Source organism: Monodelphis domestica, chromosome 5 (assembly GCF_027887165.1).
Source record: "Monodelphis domestica isolate mMonDom1 chromosome 5, mMonDom1.pri, whole genome shotgun sequence".
Lineage (NCBI taxonomy): Eukaryota > Metazoa > Chordata > Mammalia > Didelphimorphia > Didelphidae > Monodelphis > Monodelphis domestica.
The window spans coordinates 211,523,344-211,541,668 of NC_077231.1; the positions used below are offsets into that span (position 1 = coordinate 211,523,344).

At 35.0% G+C, this 18,325-nt stretch overlaps 1 protein-coding gene across 2 annotated transcripts in view; it reads right to left on the bottom strand.

The window, feature by feature from the left end:
• Positions 1 to 18,325, bottom strand: part of DGKI (diacylglycerol kinase iota) — a 623,490-nt gene that overhangs the window by 264,483 nt on the left and 340,682 nt on the right. For both annotated transcript variants that reach the window (XM_056799742.1, XM_003342025.4), the window contains exons 16-19: positions 14,134 to 14,189; positions 9,772 to 9,834; positions 8,385 to 8,458; positions 5,890 to 6,001 (exon numbers count right to left, since the gene is read on the bottom strand). In XM_056799742.1, coding sequence (XP_056655720.1) covers positions 5,890 to 6,001; positions 8,385 to 8,458; positions 9,772 to 9,834; positions 14,134 to 14,189 — 305 coding nt within the window. The remainder of the gene's footprint in view (positions 1 to 5,889; positions 6,002 to 8,384; positions 8,459 to 9,771; positions 9,835 to 14,133; positions 14,190 to 18,325) is intronic.

The following is an 18,325-nucleotide window of genomic DNA, read 5'->3' on the forward strand; positions in this document are numbered from 1 at the left end:
GCTTGAAATTGACTTGGTCTGATCACATCTGAAGTACTGAATTCATTTGTCTGTGTCCTTTTATGGGAAGGCTGCTGTCACATTGAACTTGGACTGCAGCCAGAGAAGGGGAACCAAGATGGTGAAGTGAATCAAAATCCATTTTATAAGAAGACTGACTGGTTGAAGAAAGTGGGCATATTTATCTTGGAGAAGAGAAAATTTACCTGTTTTCAAATATTTGAAGGCTGTCATGTAAGAATAATTAGATTTTTTTTCTGTTTTACCCAAAAGGCTAGTTTCTAAGACTAAGTTTCAGAATAACAGGATGTGCTCTCTCAGACGCATCAAGGTTTGGACCAAACAATAACAAGTCCTTTAAAAAGATCATCATTGGAAAAACATATTAAGTCTACTAATGTGTACTATGTATATCTCCATTGACTTTGAGGCATACACAACTAATTCTTTGGAAATTGTGTTATTTTAAGATTCACAACTATATAGCATCACTTAAGAATACTGATATTAAAAAGATTTAAATTGTTTTGGTTTGTTTTTTTGCTTTTTTTTTGTTTGTTTTTGCTTTAGCAGATCAGGAACTTTAAAGAAATGCAGAATTTCCCATAGGTAAACCAGCCCACTTTCTTCAGCTCACTGTCCAACTGTTGTGCCTGTTGCAGATATTCATTTTGTTATGTAGTCTCTTCAGTCTTGTCCAACTCTTTATGACCCCAGATGGGGTTTTCTGGGCAAAGATACTGGAATGGGTTGCCATTTTCTTCACCAGATCATTTTATCAGTGAGAAAACTGAAGCAAAAAAGGCTAAGTGACTTGCAAAGTGTCACACAACTAGTAGGTGTCTGAAGCCAGATTTGAACTCATCAAGATAAGTCTTCCTGACTCTAGACACATCACTCTATCCACTGTGTGACCTACTCATAATAATGTACTAAATCGCTGGGCTATCCTATCAACATCATGCTATCAATTGAATAATAGGTATTTTTAATTCCTTTGGTTTTTCCCTAATGGCCTTGCATTTGGCTCTGTTATAGGTATGGCTCTATAACAGTGACAAAAATCTCTGGCTAGGAAATCCTGTATCTGCTAATTCTATGTTTTGCTTAACCTGAAAAATAAAAAGACAAAATTATCTCTGTAGTTGTATTTATCAAGGAATCTTGAATTATCTTAACACATGTATAAAGTAGACTCCCTGTCAGAGAAAAGCCTAAGGCTGTGCTACAAATGCATTTTTAAAAATCAACAAATAGAAGCTTGTATTTTCTACATCTTTTGGCCAATTTTCTGTGGTGGAAAAAATTTTTTGTGAAAGCCTGCTTTAATTTTCAAAAAATTCTGTTCCCTTCTAACATTTACATCAAAGATACCATCATTATGTCTATAGATCCTAACCTTTTTTTGTATCATGGATGCCTTTGGCAGTCTGATGAATCTTGTAAATCTCTTTCCAGAATAATATTTTCAAATGCATAAAACATTAAGTACATAGAATTTAAAAGGACACACTAGTTGAGTGATCCTGGGCAAGTCAAATAACCTTGTCTCATTTTCCTCATCTATAAAATAAGAATAATAGCCCCTACCTCCAGGGTTATTGGAAGCTCAAATGGAGGAAATAATAATTGCAAAGTGCTTAATACAGTACATGCCACATAATGAACCCTATTTAAATGTTAGCTACTGTTGTCATCATTATTATTGAAAGAACCACTGATTTAGAGCATTCTCATGGAGATTTTATAAAAATGAGAAAATGGGTTCAATGAGTGGGTAGTTATTGACATCCTCTCAGTTTCCTTGTTTTGGAATGATAATATTTTTACACACAAAGGTTAGAGAGTTAACATTGGTGTGAGAAAGGTTTGGGTTCAAATCCCATCTCTGATATACACTGGATGTGTGATCCTGAATAAATCACTAAAACCTCTTTGTGCTCTCAGGTAATTCTCTAAATCTATAACTTCCTATTTAGGTGCTAATAATTATAATAATGGTTAGCATTTATATAATGTCCTGAAGTTTACCAAGTGTTTTACATATATTTTTTCAGCAGATTCCTATAGCCACCCATCAAGAGAGATGCTATCATTATTCAATTTTACAGATGAGGGAAAAAAAATACTGAGGCTGAAAGAGTGACTTAAGTGACTTGCCCAGGATTACAGAGCTGTTAAATGTCTGAGGCAGAATTTGGTTTTATATCTTCCTGGCTTCCAGGCAAGCACTCTGTTCACTTAAGATCTAGATGCTCAATGTTCTTTGATTTGAAGAAATTTCTCCATATACCAGTGAAATCACAAATCTAAAGCAAGAAATTACATATAGATAGAGATAGAGAGAGAGAGAGAGAGAGAGAGAGAGAGAGAGAGAGAGAGATAATACAGAGGTAGATAATAAAAGGGTAATAGAGAGATAAGGGATAAATGATAGATCAATGAAAATAGATGAGAAATGATTAATAGAATGTTGATAGAAAGATAAGAGATAGATGATAACTCAATGGAGATAGATAAGAGAGAGAGAGAGAGAGAGAGAGAGAGAGAGAGAGAGAGAGAGAGAATTTATTTCTTTTTCCTTGGCATGTTTAATTGCCAGCAAGATGTCATAAAAAGGGCTCTTCATGCTTTCAAAAGTTTGGTTGCTCCTATATAGTCTTCTTACACTTACATTTTATTTATCTCCACATATTCTACAATTCAGTGACCCTGACCTCCTTGATAGTCCTCACATACAACCCTCCATTTCCCAACCATGAGCATTTTCCTGTCTGTCCTACAACTATCCATCCTCATCATCACTTGTTAGCTTCCCCTCTCAGCTAAAGTCTGACTTTTACAAGAAGCCCAGATCTCCTTAATCTTGGTGACTTCCTCTGAGATTAGCCCCAATTTATCCTATAGATATCTCGTTTGTTGATGGTTATTTGCATGTTGACTTCTCCCATTAGATTCTCAGCTCTCTGAAAACAGAGACTTTCCAATGCATAAATATATATTAGATACTTGTTATAATGTATTTTAGAAAATGGGCTGACTATTCCAGGACTTATAACCATGGAATAGCTGTAGTACACTAGTATAATTAAAATTCCAGTCCCACGATGTCTTCAATTTCATTCTTTCCCCATTTTACAGCCTTTCTTTTACAACTAATTTATGAACACATAAATATCTAAGCCACATTTTAGAATTTTAATCAACCAAAAAGTGAGTATTTTCCTTAAAATGTTCATAAAACAGAAGGAAAATCTTTGATTTTACTGTGAAGGAATAGCATGCATGGGGGTCAGAAGGAAGATGAGGAAAGAAATCAAATTTTTAGACTGATTCTCATGTTGAGCTGTCTCAAAAATGTTTCAGATCATATCACTAAAAAAGTCCTTGGCTATAGTGAAGGGCATCAGAAAATGGAATTCTAGCAAGAAGAAATACAAATCTTAAAGCTTGATTATCTGTTTATGGACAGTGAGGGTTATAGAAAGTTAACCAGGTAAGTAAACATTCAAGGAAGAATAATCTTAATTTGTATGGAACTCACTTCAATTAGAAAGAATGCACTGAGAATGTGTCCTTTGAAAATTCTGGATGCTAAGTAATTATTTGAAAAGCAATATTCTTTACCCAAAAGACTAGTGCCGTTAAAATCTCTCATAAGGAAAAATCCTCGATTGTCCTCATCTTTGTCCTTTGCTTTAGTCAGTAGGGAAATTACAAAGCACCCTTCATATTCTAAATCCATAGTCTCAAACTGGTTTGACTGACTTTAAGCCTTTTCCATTTCCACACTGAAGTACTGTGAAATAAATTCATTTTTGAAGGGTATTAAACTACTAGATATTTTTGGGGGTGAGGACAGAAAGAAGGGGAATTGTATAGCAGCTATTTTTAAAAGCAAAAGCATGTATTAGTATACTTCCCTGCTTAGGTATTATCAACAGATGTTTATGTTTTAAAATACATTTTGCCATTTCAAAAAAAGCATTTGAAATATCCCAGAGCATCTAATAATTTTTAAATAACTCAGAGAAAAGAGGGATTGAGGATAGGAGAGTTCTTTCAGCCTGAATCAAGGAAGGAAAAATATGAAGACATTATATAACTAATGAGATGTGACACACATCTGGTCTGAGTATATAGAAATATGAAAGATTATACTTACAGATGATAGGTTATACTTAACTGTACAACATAAGCCATATTTTTAACTTTGTTACTTTAGAGGTAGGCTTTAAAAACTTGAAAGCAAATCCTGAGTCATCAGAATTTGAGCTGAAACCAGAGTTTTAGATGCTGGCTATTTTGTATGTATTTCATTATTCGTAATAGGCAAGTTGGTAAAAATGATTGCTATCATTTAAACATTGCAGTTCCTCTTTAATAACTTATATTTACTAATATGTCTCCTTTTCTGATGCAGGAAATTATGAGTAAAGCAGGGGGAAATGTTTTAGGCACTAATAATAGAATCACCTTGAATGTATGAAGTACCTGGAAGGCATTATGATCCCTCTCTCCCTCCCTCTCCAGGTTAAAGATTGAAGAAATTGAGATTATGTCTAGAAATACAAGACTGGAAGGAATCTTAAGATTTCATCTTGACAATATGTGTCTCCAGAAAAGAATGATCCAATATGCCAATATGGAATTCCCCAATTTCCCCTTGACCACCTATGCCAAGTTTTATATTCTACTGTGAGTTCACAGTTCTGATTTGCCATTATTGGACCATCCCATTATTGTATTTGTCTTTGTATTATTAAGTAATATATTATGGGAGACTTCTGCTTCCAGGAACTAAAATGGTAGCGTAAGCAACACTCTGAGTTTACCCAAACCCACCTCAAAATAATCTCCCAACCCATCTACACACTCCTCAAAGTATTGCATTTTTACAATACATTATGTATTGAATACATGTGTTCTATCCTATTTGGAGATAGTTTGTTTGCACACTCCTATACTTGCCCTAAATGAATTTCACAACATTTTTCAGTATCTCTCATCACTATGCCTTCACACAGGTTGTTACCCACACTGGGAAATTATTCCCTTATCTGCTCAGGTTCCATTTCCTATATTTAGCCTTTACTGATGTCTCCCTTTTTTGGTGTTCTTTTCATCCTCAAAATACCTTGTATTTAATTTATCTGATAAATGTATGCTCTCAGTAAAATGTAAGCTCCGTGATGAGAGAGTTTCTTTGGTTCTTGTCTTCATACACCCAGTTTACTATACAAATAGGCACTTAATTGACCTTTTATGGGTTAAATTGAAAAATTCAACTGGAATTGGGCAGGTATTAGAAGAATACTGTCATCGATTTTTAAATACTAAATTTTATTTTATTTGTGTGTATGGTAACATATGCTAAAAGCCACTAAAGTATTACCAAATAGAATTTAAAATGCTTTAATAATAATTTCGGTAATTATGAGCTATCAGGTGGGACTGATTGCTTGGAAGACATATTTTAAGTTAATTAAATAGCCCATTTGTTTAACTACAAACATCTCATCCCCCTCAGATAAATTTCTCCTTTCTCTAAGTTAACATGAATTCAAAATTAATAGGACCTGAATTAGTAAGACTTTTTCTATTTATTTCTTTAGGAAAGAAGAGAAAGATGGGAATTACCAATATTTAATGGCCAAGGAAATGTTAATGTTAATAAACATCTACTTTTTACTCAGATCACTCAAATCATTTGAGGGCACTTTAATCTATGAGAGTGTGAAACTTAAAATACTGAGATGAGTTTATAGTAAAATTTACATGGCAGTCTTCTGGGAAAGGGGAAAAATATTTAAGCTTTATGACATGAATACATTATAATTCACACAACAATATTATATTTCATTTCCATTAAATAGTCTTGATGCTTACCAAAGAAGCCATGGTAAACCCAATAACCTCAATATAGCCATCATCATGGCGCTGAGGTTCAAAATCCAGATGATCTCCTGGATTTCCCCAAGGCATTGTGCCTGCACAATACCTGCAGGATAAGAATGGAAATTATGTGAAACTTAATATAATAGATAATCACCACCAAAAATAAACAAATAAAAATAGTTAAGTAAAGTACCATCTTATCTGGCTCTGGTTTCAGTTTTGATTCCATGGGAGTAGAGATTGGGAGTGAATAATCTCAGCAGAATTTTACAAAAAAAATCAAATTGAGAAAACTGGTCATATCCTTGCCATCAAAGAGGATCATTCTTGACCAAGTTCTTCATTCTGTGGCTCACCTACAATTGTTTATGGATACTAGAACACTAATAGGACTCAAGATGTAACCAGAATAGGATTTCTCTTTAAGGCAAGGATATGTAGATATATTAGTGAAGATAGAAAGTAAAGCTAACGGGTAAGCACTATGAGAAGCATTTACTCCTTAAGAGTAAGCATTTAAATTCTTCTTGTGCATTGATGATTACTAAAATGATGAAGACATATAGGGAAAAGGAATAGAACAGAGGGAAAAAGAAAACAAAGAGTAGGAAAAAGCATGGCAAGAACAGGAAGGTAAAAAGAAGAACAATGGAAAGGGAAATAAAATGTAGAAGAACCTAAGCAATCTTTTAAAATATCAGGTTCTCACTCCCTTGGCTAATGGTAAAAATGGCAATATGAAGCCCAAGTACCCACAAAAGAAATACAAAAGAGAATCCATATGTTCTCCAAACACTGTTTCTATGCAATGTACACTTCAGTTAAATATTGCCTAAGTTTCCTAGACATAAAAGGGATTTTGGGTATGGATTTGTTTAGCTTGCAATTAACAAATTACATTGTTGCTTTTTGAAATTTTAGGTTCAAAATCTAGAGGTTCAGTAGTTAACATTATTCTGGTTCTACTTTGGGGGTACTTAGGTTTTGTTTTCTAATTCCCTCCTTTGAAGTCTTCAAGAGGCACCACTGTGTTTCAACATTCATTGAAAAGAAAAAAAAAAGGCCATCTAAATGACTCCTTTCCCCTACAATCACTACCCAAAAAAAAAAAGTTATAACAATAAAAAAAAAGTTGATCATTTGAATTGTTTGAAAATCCAAGTCTAGACCTTGGGGTTTCCTATTAAAATTATGGAAATGGGAACTTAATGACAAGGCTTTCCATGTTGTCCTTTCATTTAAAATAAACAAACGAGTAATAAATTATCTAATGCAGTCATTCTAAGGGCACCCTTGGACTCTGAAGTGACTTCTAATTCTGAAATGTGATACTAGGACTCTGTCAAAGGGTCTACAGTTGGAGTTGGGAACTGTGGAGATAAGAAAGGAGTCAAATGGAATAAACTCAGTTCAAAAGTTGCAAATGCAAAAAGACATTTTTTAACCAAATCATCTTATCTGGCATTGCAATTCTCTTGAATTATTCAACTTGAATTTTATCCTTCCAAATTCATGGTGTAGAGGAGCACATCTTCATTTTTAGGAGAAAGCAGTTATCCCACATAGTTAATGTATCAACATGCATAAAAATCAGTCAAGAAACTTAATATAAGAATAAAAATTTAGAATTGGAAGGGACCTTAGAGAAGCCATCTGGTCAACCTCCCCATTCTGCAGATGAGTGACTAAGACCCAGAAGAAGTTAACCAAGTTAACTAAGTCACATAGGCAGTAAAAGGCAGAACCAGGATTTGAGCCTATATTTACTGACTCCAAATACAGCCCTCTTTCCATGAAGATAACACTGATTTCCATCCAAGCAGCTTGGTTACTGTAGGGGCAGGAGTAGAATGGCATAAAATGTGGTCCATTTATAATAAAAGATCTTTATTTTGCTTTTAGTGGAGGATGGGAAGTCCCTATTTGAATGTTGTTTGTTGGTGTTGGTATTGGTGTTGTTCTTTGAAAGCCATGAATTTAAAATAAAATCAGGGCTTTAGGAAACCAGATAAATGTATCATTGATATTTTTGTACATTTCTACCAAGGATGGTAGAGAACAGTTGGTAAAAATCATTGTTTAGTAAGGGAAGTGAAAAAGCACTGAGTATCCAGGAGAATTGGCTTCTCATGTCACCTCTGTCATAATCTTATGGCATTACCTTAAGTTATTGTATCTGGCAAATAAAGATAACTCATGCCCCAGCTACCCACAGGGTTGCTATTGAAATTGAAGTGAGATAATAAATGTGCATGTGTTTTTAAAAACTAATAGATATTAAACTCATATAAAATATTACTGAGTCCCATGATTTCTCCCATATGAAAACAGTACACAATGTACTTTACCAGAGAAACCTAATATAGGAGCAAAAAACATGCAGCTTAATGACTTTTTAACCATGAAAATAAATGACTCCCTTTGGCAACTGGAAGATTCCTAGCATGAAAAGAACACAAAACAAAAACAAAAAAGCACAAACTTACCTGGGTATATTTAAAAACACTATACATTGGAACTTCAGCTCCTGAATTTTGGGGGTGAGGTCTGTTCCATCGCACTGCAAACAAAATAATAAAAGAAAGGCTTTCAAATAACCTAAATATTGGAGTTGAAAAAATACCACCCTCTTCCCCTTTTTTCTGACCTTGTCCTTAATGAATTAGAATAACAGCTATTTTAATGAATTGTACTATGGTTCTGGCTGAACTAAAACTGAGAATTCTAATTCTTTAAATGCTAAACTAACTAGAATTTCCACTACATCGTCACCATTGGTTGTTATTTTTAAACATTATTTAAAAACCTCACATTTATGGAGCACTTTGCTGTTTAAAAAGTACTTTCCTTATAATGATCATGTGAGACTGGCAGGGTAAGTTTTATAATCCCTATTTTACTGATGGGAAAATGGAAGCTCAGATAATAAAGTATCAGAGCTTGGACTTACATTTGGGTCTTCCAATTTCAAAATCAGGTTTATTTCCATTATGGATATCTAGAATCTCCTATCCCTAAAGTTAGTTGTTTTTGTATTTGCCATAACCATGTTTTATGCATTTTGTTTTGCTATTCAATTTCTAAGAGGATTTCACCATTTGAAAGAACTGCATTTGGGGGGTAGTCAATACACAGTATTAATTCCAAGATGGAAGGTAGGTGTTAAAAAAAGAAAAGATTAACAACCCAGGGTCATTTAGTCATCATGAGGATACATGAAAAGCAATATTGAAAGTTTCTGACCAAATAGCCTGACTTGACACCTTCATCACTAACTCACTGTAAGACCCTGAACAAATTGCTTTACAGAATCACTGAAAGTTGGCACTAGATGGGACCTCAGAGATTAATTTATGCAGCCCCCTCATTTTATAGGAGACTGTGGCCCTGAGAGTTTAAATAGTCTACCTAAAGTTACCTTTCTCAACCTCATTTCCATTAGGGCAGGTAGGTAGTGCAGTATGTAGAACACTGGGCCTGGAATCAGGTTGTCCTGAGTTCAAATCTGAACTCAGACTTCGACTAGATATGTGAGGCAGTTAGTATCTGTTTGCCTCAGTTTCTTCAGCAATAAAATGGGAATGATAATAGCATCTACCTCTCAATGCTATTGTGGGGCTCAAATGAGAATTCTTGTAAAGTGCCTTTCATGGTATCTGGCACATAGTAAGCATCATATAAAGTTAGCTGTTATTGTTAGTTTTATCTTTATCTGTAACATGATAGAGGAAGACTATACTGGTTCCTCAGTTCTCTTATAGCTCCAGCATTCTGTGAATTCAATTCTATTAACATAGTGAAGTTAATGTTTCACTTTATGAAATGTTCTCACTCATCAGTCAAGAGGGGCTATTCCCCAGCTTCTGTACTTACCACAACCTTGACATGTTTGGATAAATCCCTGGAGCTTCTCTGTAGGAAGTCAGAAAAGGCTGCCTGTACCACAAAGAAGGAAAAGTGAAAAACAAATAAACCCAGTATATATAACATATATGCATGTATGTATATAAATTATATATGTCACTAAGTAAATCACTAACTCCATCCCTAGCTTCATTAATTAATATTCATCTCATATTTCTTATAATATTCTCAAAAAATAAAATTGTTTTCCATGACATGTAACATAACTTATTTGCTTTAAGTAGGCATATTTCTCATTGGACCTATAAACAATACATATGAATGACAGTAGTTAGAGTTAAATTACCAAAGTTTCCTCTTATTAAAACTAAAGACAGCTAAAAGGAGAAAAGTGAATTGACCTCCAATACTTTATAAATTTCCTCCTCTCTTCAATCTCCATCTCCCCTCAGAAATGCCCTCACCATATATTTTATGGAAAGGGACTTGGGTTTTTTTTTAAAGCCCTTATCTTCTGTCTTAGTATCAATTCCAAGACAGAAAAAAAGTAAGAGGCAGGCAATTGACATTAAGTGACTTGCTCAGGGTCATACAGTGAGGAAAGCCCAGGTCCTACCAACTCCAGATCTGGTACTTTATACATTGTGTTAACTATTAGCCCCTGGCCCCTGGAATATTTAATCAAATAGATAACTCCACACAGGGGGAAGCAGATAGATCATCAAGCCTAGATTCAGGAAAACCAGAGTTCAAATTCGGCTTCAGACACTTACTACCTGTGTGATCCTGGGTAAGTCATATAACTCATTGACTCTGTTTCCTCATCTATAAAATGAGCTGGAAAAGGAAAAGGCAAACCACTCCATTATCTTTGCCAAGAAAACCTCAAATAAGATCACAAAGAAACAGGCCTGAAGAATGACTAAACAACAACAAAAATAAAAACGTCATATAAAACTCTGAGGATCTCATTTATTCCTTACTCAACCATGAATTCCCATTTCCAGCACATAAGATTTATTAATCAGTCAACCCATTCCAAGAACATTTTATTCAAAAACACTGTGGCAAGATTCTGGAGCCAACAGCAGATTATATTAGTTCAGTCTTTACTTAAATCTCTGTCACTCACTCATAGCTATGTCCCCATTTCATGCCACCCATTCTGTCTCTCAAATCCCTCCTCGAATTTCTTCTCTTCTCTAAAGCAATTCTAAAGCCACTCCATAAGACTTTCAAGGTCTTTTAAATTTTTAAATGGGAAAAAGTAAAAGTAACAATTAAGACTAGTCCACCTCCACCTATCTAGCTAACATATATTTCCCAACCCTTTATTCCCAGACTAAAAAGATCTATTTTGATATTCATATTCCTTTTTGAGAATACTCTTACCAGCTCAGACAGTAATACTTCCAAATCTTTTCATCCTGCATTCTTCCTGTCTATGCTTTTTCATAGTGGATACAGTGAGTGAAAATATGAATGTTATTTGTTGTTGATACTATTAATGGATTGAAGACTGCTCTCATTATTCTAGAATTTTTAAGAATTGTTGCTGAGTCGCTTTTCAGTCATGTCCTACTTTTCATGACCCCATTTAGAGTTTTCTTGGGAAAACTAGTGGACTGGTTTGCCATTTCTTTATCCAGCTCATTTTATGAATGAGGAAACTGAGGCAAATGGAGTCAATTGACTTGTGTTGGGTCACAGAGCTATTAAGATTCTGAGGCTAGATTTGATAGGGAAGGTGAGGTTTTTTTTTTCCTTTCTGTCTTTCTTTTTCAGACTACTAAGAATAGTGATCATAGCTGAACTGCAGATAGCACTTAAGCTTTTCAAAGCTTTTGTCATTCTCCTCTTATACAAAAGAAAGCCAAGACTTAGAGAGTTTAAATGAGTTGTCCATAGTCACAAATCAGTAAATATCAGAGGCAGGATGTGAACATAGGCCTGTCCTGGTCATTCTGACTTTTTGTTCTATATAATGTCTTTTAGATTACTTTTTACACAAACCATATATGTACAGCTTGTATACTGATTGTGCATGTATGTACATCCACATAAGTATCTACACATATGTGTGTTTCTATAAGTAGTAGGGTTTATAATGATTTTATCTCGGTAGGAATTTGAGGGGTTTTGAAGACTGTTACAAGAGAAACTGAGTCATCAAATATTTCAAGCAGGAACTTGGGTTGAAACAAAGATGAAATCCCATAAGAAGTCAGGAAGAAGGGTTACATGCTACCCGCAGAGGACAAGTGATCCTTCTTCCTTGTAACCTGAAAATGGCTTTGTCCTTGAGAAAAACTTCCCCATTCTTTTGACATACCAATGTTCCATGCCCTCTCCTTCCTTTCATGTATCCAGGAACAACAACAACAAAAAAAGAACAGTGAGAACTTTTGATGGGACAACAAGTGGTAAGTTGCTCTTGGCAGACAAAATCTCAACCCAGCTCAGAATGCCTCTCTAGCAGCCGACTTCCTGCCCATAGCCCATACAGTCCAATCTCACTTTCAGTGTCCTAATTGACTCAGTCTTCCTTGTAGTAACTCTCAGGCTCCCAAAGATTTCATACTCATTGCCAACGCTGCTTTACTCATATATGTGTGTGTGTGTGTGTGTGTGTGTGTGTGTGTATGTGTGTGTGTAAATATATATATATATATATATATATTTGCATACATGCATACATATATACATACAATAGAAAAAATATACATGAATGAGAATCTGTGGTTTAGTGGATAGAGAGTCAGCTTTGGACTAAGGAAGACATGAGTTCAAGTCCTTGTTCTGACACATACTGGCCATATGATGGTAAATAAGCTTTTCAATGTCTTCAGAAATTCTCTTACCCCATCTCTAACAGATGAGCACTGGAGTTTCCACAATAGAAACTCCCAGAACTGTTGAAATTACAAAAACCTATGAACATATATATATATGTGTGTGTATGTGTGTGTGTGTCTCTGTGTGTATATATAGGAACATCATACTCATAAAGATAAATTACATATATATTCTGTGGAGATAACCTTAGAACCTTAGAACCTCAAAGGCTATATGAAAAGAGTTCAGCTTCTGAAAGCTAAAGTATCAGCCTGGTGATATATTTCTATTAAATCACTCCCTAATAATAGTCAAAGGATACAAAGGAACAAATAGTTCTCTAAAGAAAACTTACAAACTTGTAACAATCCAATGGAAGAATGCTCAGTCAATAAAGACAATAGCAATTTGTTGTTGAGTCATTCATGAACTTCATGCCCCCATGAACATGTCCATGGGGTTTTCTTGACAAAAATATTGAAATAGTTTCCTTCTCCATCATGTCCCCATTTAACACATAAGAAATTGAGGCACAAAGGGGTGAAGTGACTTACCTAGGGTCACACAGCTAGTATCTGATATCAGATTTAATAATAATAATAATAATAATTGACATTTATGTGATACTTAAGGTTTATAAAAAATTATTTTATGTGTGTGTAGCTATGAATCCATGTAAATATATACAATATGTGACCATCTTGGGAAGTAAGTGCTATTATCCCTAATTTATAAATGAGGAAACTGAGGCTGAGAGAAGTTAAGTGGCTTATGGGGTCATATAGCTAGGAAATATCTGAGGCAGGATTAAAATTCAAGTCTTCATGACTCCAAGTCTAGCATTCTATCCACCATGCCTCTCCTAATTAAGAGATACAAGAAAGCATCTCCTTCTACTTCTTTGCAGAAGTGAACTATGGATGTGACATGCTCCATGAAATGTGAAACCTTTTTGAGGTGCTGATTAGTTTTGTTAAATTGTTTTTTTTTCCTTTGCTATAAGTTGTGGTTCTCTGGGAGGTGAAGAATGCCAGGTAATATAGGTCTAATAAGAACAAACGAGAGCAATAAATATGTGTTTAAAAAAAAAAACATTGTATGTCCCTTGGTCAGAACCAACCTAACTGCATTTGGATTTGACCATCACTAAAAAGATGACTAGTAAGTGATTAAGAGTTGTAGAGGTGATTACTCACCAAAGAAATCATGAATTCTTAAAGTTCTGAAACAATTATGTATGTTTATATTATATATTGGTTTATGTATGTATGTGCATATAAATGTATGTACATTATGATGGTATCTATTTTTCCCAGCCAAGTCATGAGATCTCTAATTTACATAAGCTTCCGATTCCTTAAATCTTTGTACTCCAGTGTCCTCTATTTCATAGCCATGGTGTTCTCCCCTAGCTCTACTTCTCTCCAATGTGTTCAATTAACCACCAAAACAGAACTTCCTCCGTGGATTCAGTAGCATTTTATTATAGGAGCTAAATGGGAAAATGGCATAAAAAGAAGGAAGGTCCATACTCACCCCTGCATAAAACATTTTATTTCTAAAGCGACTGTTGAATTTCTCTGGATTTGCTTCTGTAGAGAAGGAAAAGTAAGATTTGTTACAATAATCTTGTCAAAGACAGCTACCCAACTAATATTCCTTGCAGCTCCAGAAGTTTCACTGCCATCTTTCCCTTAGGCAGGAAGCTGAGTATTCAACATAGGAATTCTGGTAGTTATCAATCTAGAGAAGAAATAGAGGAGGACTGGGCAGAGGAGAAGGAATGGAGAAATATGCACTGCTCCCAGGGATGTTTTCCCTATTCCATGTATACAGCTTCCAAACAGAATGAAATGTGACAAATCCAAGGCACGACAATAATGAAGAATTTGTGATGTACCATCTGTTCTCTTGCTTGTAATAGAATTTGTAGCATTCTTTGGTTTAGTGCACACTTCGAAGGCAGATGGTCTAATAAACAGATCTCTGGGGTTTTTATTATAATTAAAGAATTACTTGAAAAGTTTCAGTCTAATCTTGTCTGTAGAAAGAAATAATGAAATAGTTACCTCTTCTTGGCATAGAGGTGGGGACCCCAGGGATAGAGTGTCTCATACACTGTCAAATAGCATCACTATTAACAGTTTTTTTTTTTGTTTAACTGATGTTTCTTTTTTGCAAGAAATGCTAAGGGTGGACAGATTTAAAAATGACTGTGGAAAACAAAAGACATCAATAAAATTTACTTTTAAAAGAAAAATGCTGGTTACATTTTATGAATTGAAAAAGGTTTAGAAAGAATCCCTTTCACTCCAATATGATATTTACTGAGCTTTGAGACTTTCTCATATTCTCTGCTAAGAGAACCAGAAAGAGACAAAGCCAGTATCAGGAACAAAGAACATTCCCATTAACTGAGGGCAACATAAAATGACTAAATGAAATGCTAAAGAGCTTTCTCCCAGTAACTAAAACTCTAAGACATTTCCAAAGAAACATCTACCAGCTGTTTGTCTCTCCCTATTTTGGCTCCTACTCTCCCTAATCCAATCTGAGAGCTAGGTCTTTTCTCCAAATCAGTTCCCATTAGTAATTTGACTGGCTGAACACAATTGGGGGCTTGTTGCTATTCTGAATGTTTATTTCCTCTTAATGGCAGATAAATGAAGAGAAACACCCAGGTGTCAGTTCACTAGGTCTTGGCAGGGACTCAACTACAGGGCCTCAGGAAATCTTCCTGGCAATATCTATTCAAAACCATTAGGATAGAAATACTATCCCATGACCTGGAAAATGACAAAGAACTGCAAATTGTCAGAGGGAGCATTATCTGGAATTTGTTGTAGAGTTTACAGTTACCTTTGAATGATCTCCATTATTTGTCCTTTCCACAGAGGAAGCTATAGGGTCAGGTAACCTCTGATAAAAGAGTCATAGAAAGGCCAGGGACAAGGGAATTTTTTTTAGGGTCTCTATCCGGGTTAAGTATATTCCTTCTCCAATAATTGGTACAGATACAAATAATTACATCTGCCTGAGGATAAATGGTGCAAGACTTGGATCTCATTGTCTGTGATAGCCTGACCTAGTCTCAAGCTAGTCTCAAGAACAACAAGACGATGTTGTTTCAGGATCCACTATTTCAAAATGTGCAATAATTCAATATGAAGAACCTGATGTTAAATTTTGTATTGTCTAGGAAAAAAGAATTTGCTAATCAAATTAATCATGCAAAGAAAGTTAGAAGGAAAATGTTTAACAGACTCAAGAGAACAAACTATGGATGTATAACAGTACTCATTTATATATAATTTTAAAACATCCATAATAAATAGTTCTCATTTGTTCAATAATTAAGGTCAAGCAACAATTTGACTTGGTAATATATTATTGTACATAGTTTAAATTTCAAAAAATGTAAATTCTGTAAGTCAGATTGGCCTTTCTAATCAGTCCAGATTCATGAAGTCTTGACTTCATGATCATAAGATGTTGCCCATTCCATGTCTGTAGTCCATTTCAATGTAATTAAAAAATTTAGCAAGAATTTATTGTCATTACTATATGCCAGGTACCATATGAAACACTGAGGATGTAAAGACAAAAATAAAATAATGCCGCTTATTTTTTGGGGGGGTCAGTGGGGTGGCTCAGTAGATTGAGAGCCAGGTCCAGAGACGGGAGGTCCTGGGTTCAAATTTGACCTCAGATAATTCCTGGCTGTGTCACCCTGGGCAAGTCACTTGACCCCCATTCCCTAGCCCTTACTGTTCTTCTGCCTTAGAACAATATATAGTATTGATTCTAAGACGGAAGGTAAGGGTTCTTTTTTTTTAATGAAGTTTATATTTGATTAGGGAGGATATGTACCCAGACAAGTAAATCATAAAAATAATAATAATTTAAATACAAAGGAATCTTGGGGAGGGGTGAGAAAGGAGCATTAGCAACTAGGTGAATCAATAAAAGTGTTTTATAAGAAGCATAAACTGATCTGCATTTTAAAGGAAGCTAGGGATTCTCAAGAGGGAGAGCATTTTATAGCATTTTATACATGGGGACAGAGTTTGTGTGAGACCATGGAAGAAAATATTGTAGTGTCATGTGAATGGAACAACAACAAAAAAGGTCAATTTGGCTACAACATGGAAATGAGAACTGTAAATGATTGAGAGGGAGGGAGGGGGAAAGAGAGGGGGCAAGAGGAGGAGAGAGAGAGAGAGAGAGAGAGAGAGAGAGAGAGAGAGAGAGAGAGAGAAATCATTCTGGCAAGATAGACTGGGAAGAAATTTAGAGGCCAAAAGGGGAATTATTTGTTATTTTTTCTTAGGGGCTATAAGAAACTTCTGAAGCTTCTTGAGTAGAGGAGATACATGGTTAAGCATTGGCTTTAAGTCTACCAGTTTAGCAGTTGTGCAAGAGATGGATAGGAAAGGGAAGAAAGTGGAGGCAAAGTGACCATTTAGGAGGCTATTGCCATAGTTCTAGTTCAAGCAGGAGGCAATGACAAGTAGTATAATGTACACTATGGCAAAAATTTAAATTTAGTTCTAATAAAGGACTATTGTACATATAAAAACTGTTACTGAGGGAGAGAGGACCCCTCTGAATTTCAGTTCAAGGATATCATGGGTTCGAGGCTACTGAAATTTTATAGTAACATGGCCTCAGCAAAACTAAAAATGTAAGTAAATAGTATGACTAAAGGTGGTGGCTGAGAGAGCTTCCTACTAGGACTGAGACATAGGACAATATCTCAGTGTCATTAAAGCCAGTGAATAGTATAAACATTTTTCTCCTCCTCATGCTTTACATGTAATCCAGTAAGAAGCAAGCTCTAAAATAGGTCATTTCTGTAGTTCCTTCCAGTAATAAGAGTCTCAATTTCTTCACTTATAATTTAATGAAGGGATTCTTATGATTAGAGATCAGAACAGAAGTTTGTAAAACTATGGTCCAGTGCTGTAAGGAAGTGGGAATTTTTCAAGAGTTTATGATTAGATTCTGGCTCCCTCATGCTAGAGTTGCATTTAAGCCTTCTTTAATTGCCCTTTCATAATTAGAAAATAAGCAAATCTTCCCCTCTTCTTTTCTGTCCATCCATCCCTGCCTGGAATGGAAGGACTGCTTGAGCAGTATTTTTATTAAAGCCAGTGAATATCCCAAAGAAAACTTTTGTTTCTCTGGAACAGAATGGAGAAGAGAAAACTAGCTTCTGGTTTCTGCTTTGTCTCCTTACAACATCACCATCACCATCATCTTCATCATCATCATTATCATTATTTAACAACAGGAAGGAAAGAAAGTCACCACTTCTATCCAATGTTAAGACATTATTAAAACATCATATCAAACTGAACAGAAGCAATATGATTGGGCAAAAGCTGAAATTTTTCTATTTAAGATTTTAAATACAGAATCAGCCATGACAAGGAAAGCAGGGTACTTTGGAAAAAGCACTGGACTTAAGAATCAGAAGCCTTGGGTTCTATTTCTGAGTCTAATATTTACTACTTGTATGATCCTGAATAAGTCACTTTTCCTTTTCAGGCCTCAGTTTTCTCATCTATAAAATAAGTAGATTGGACTAAGGACCCTACAGGCATAGATATTCTAGGAGTCTATGAATTTATTGTTTGATGAAGTATATAGAACTCTCATTAAAAATTCCTGAATCCAGGAAAAATAAAGACATTGGTTATTAATAATAGAATTGCCTCTATATACA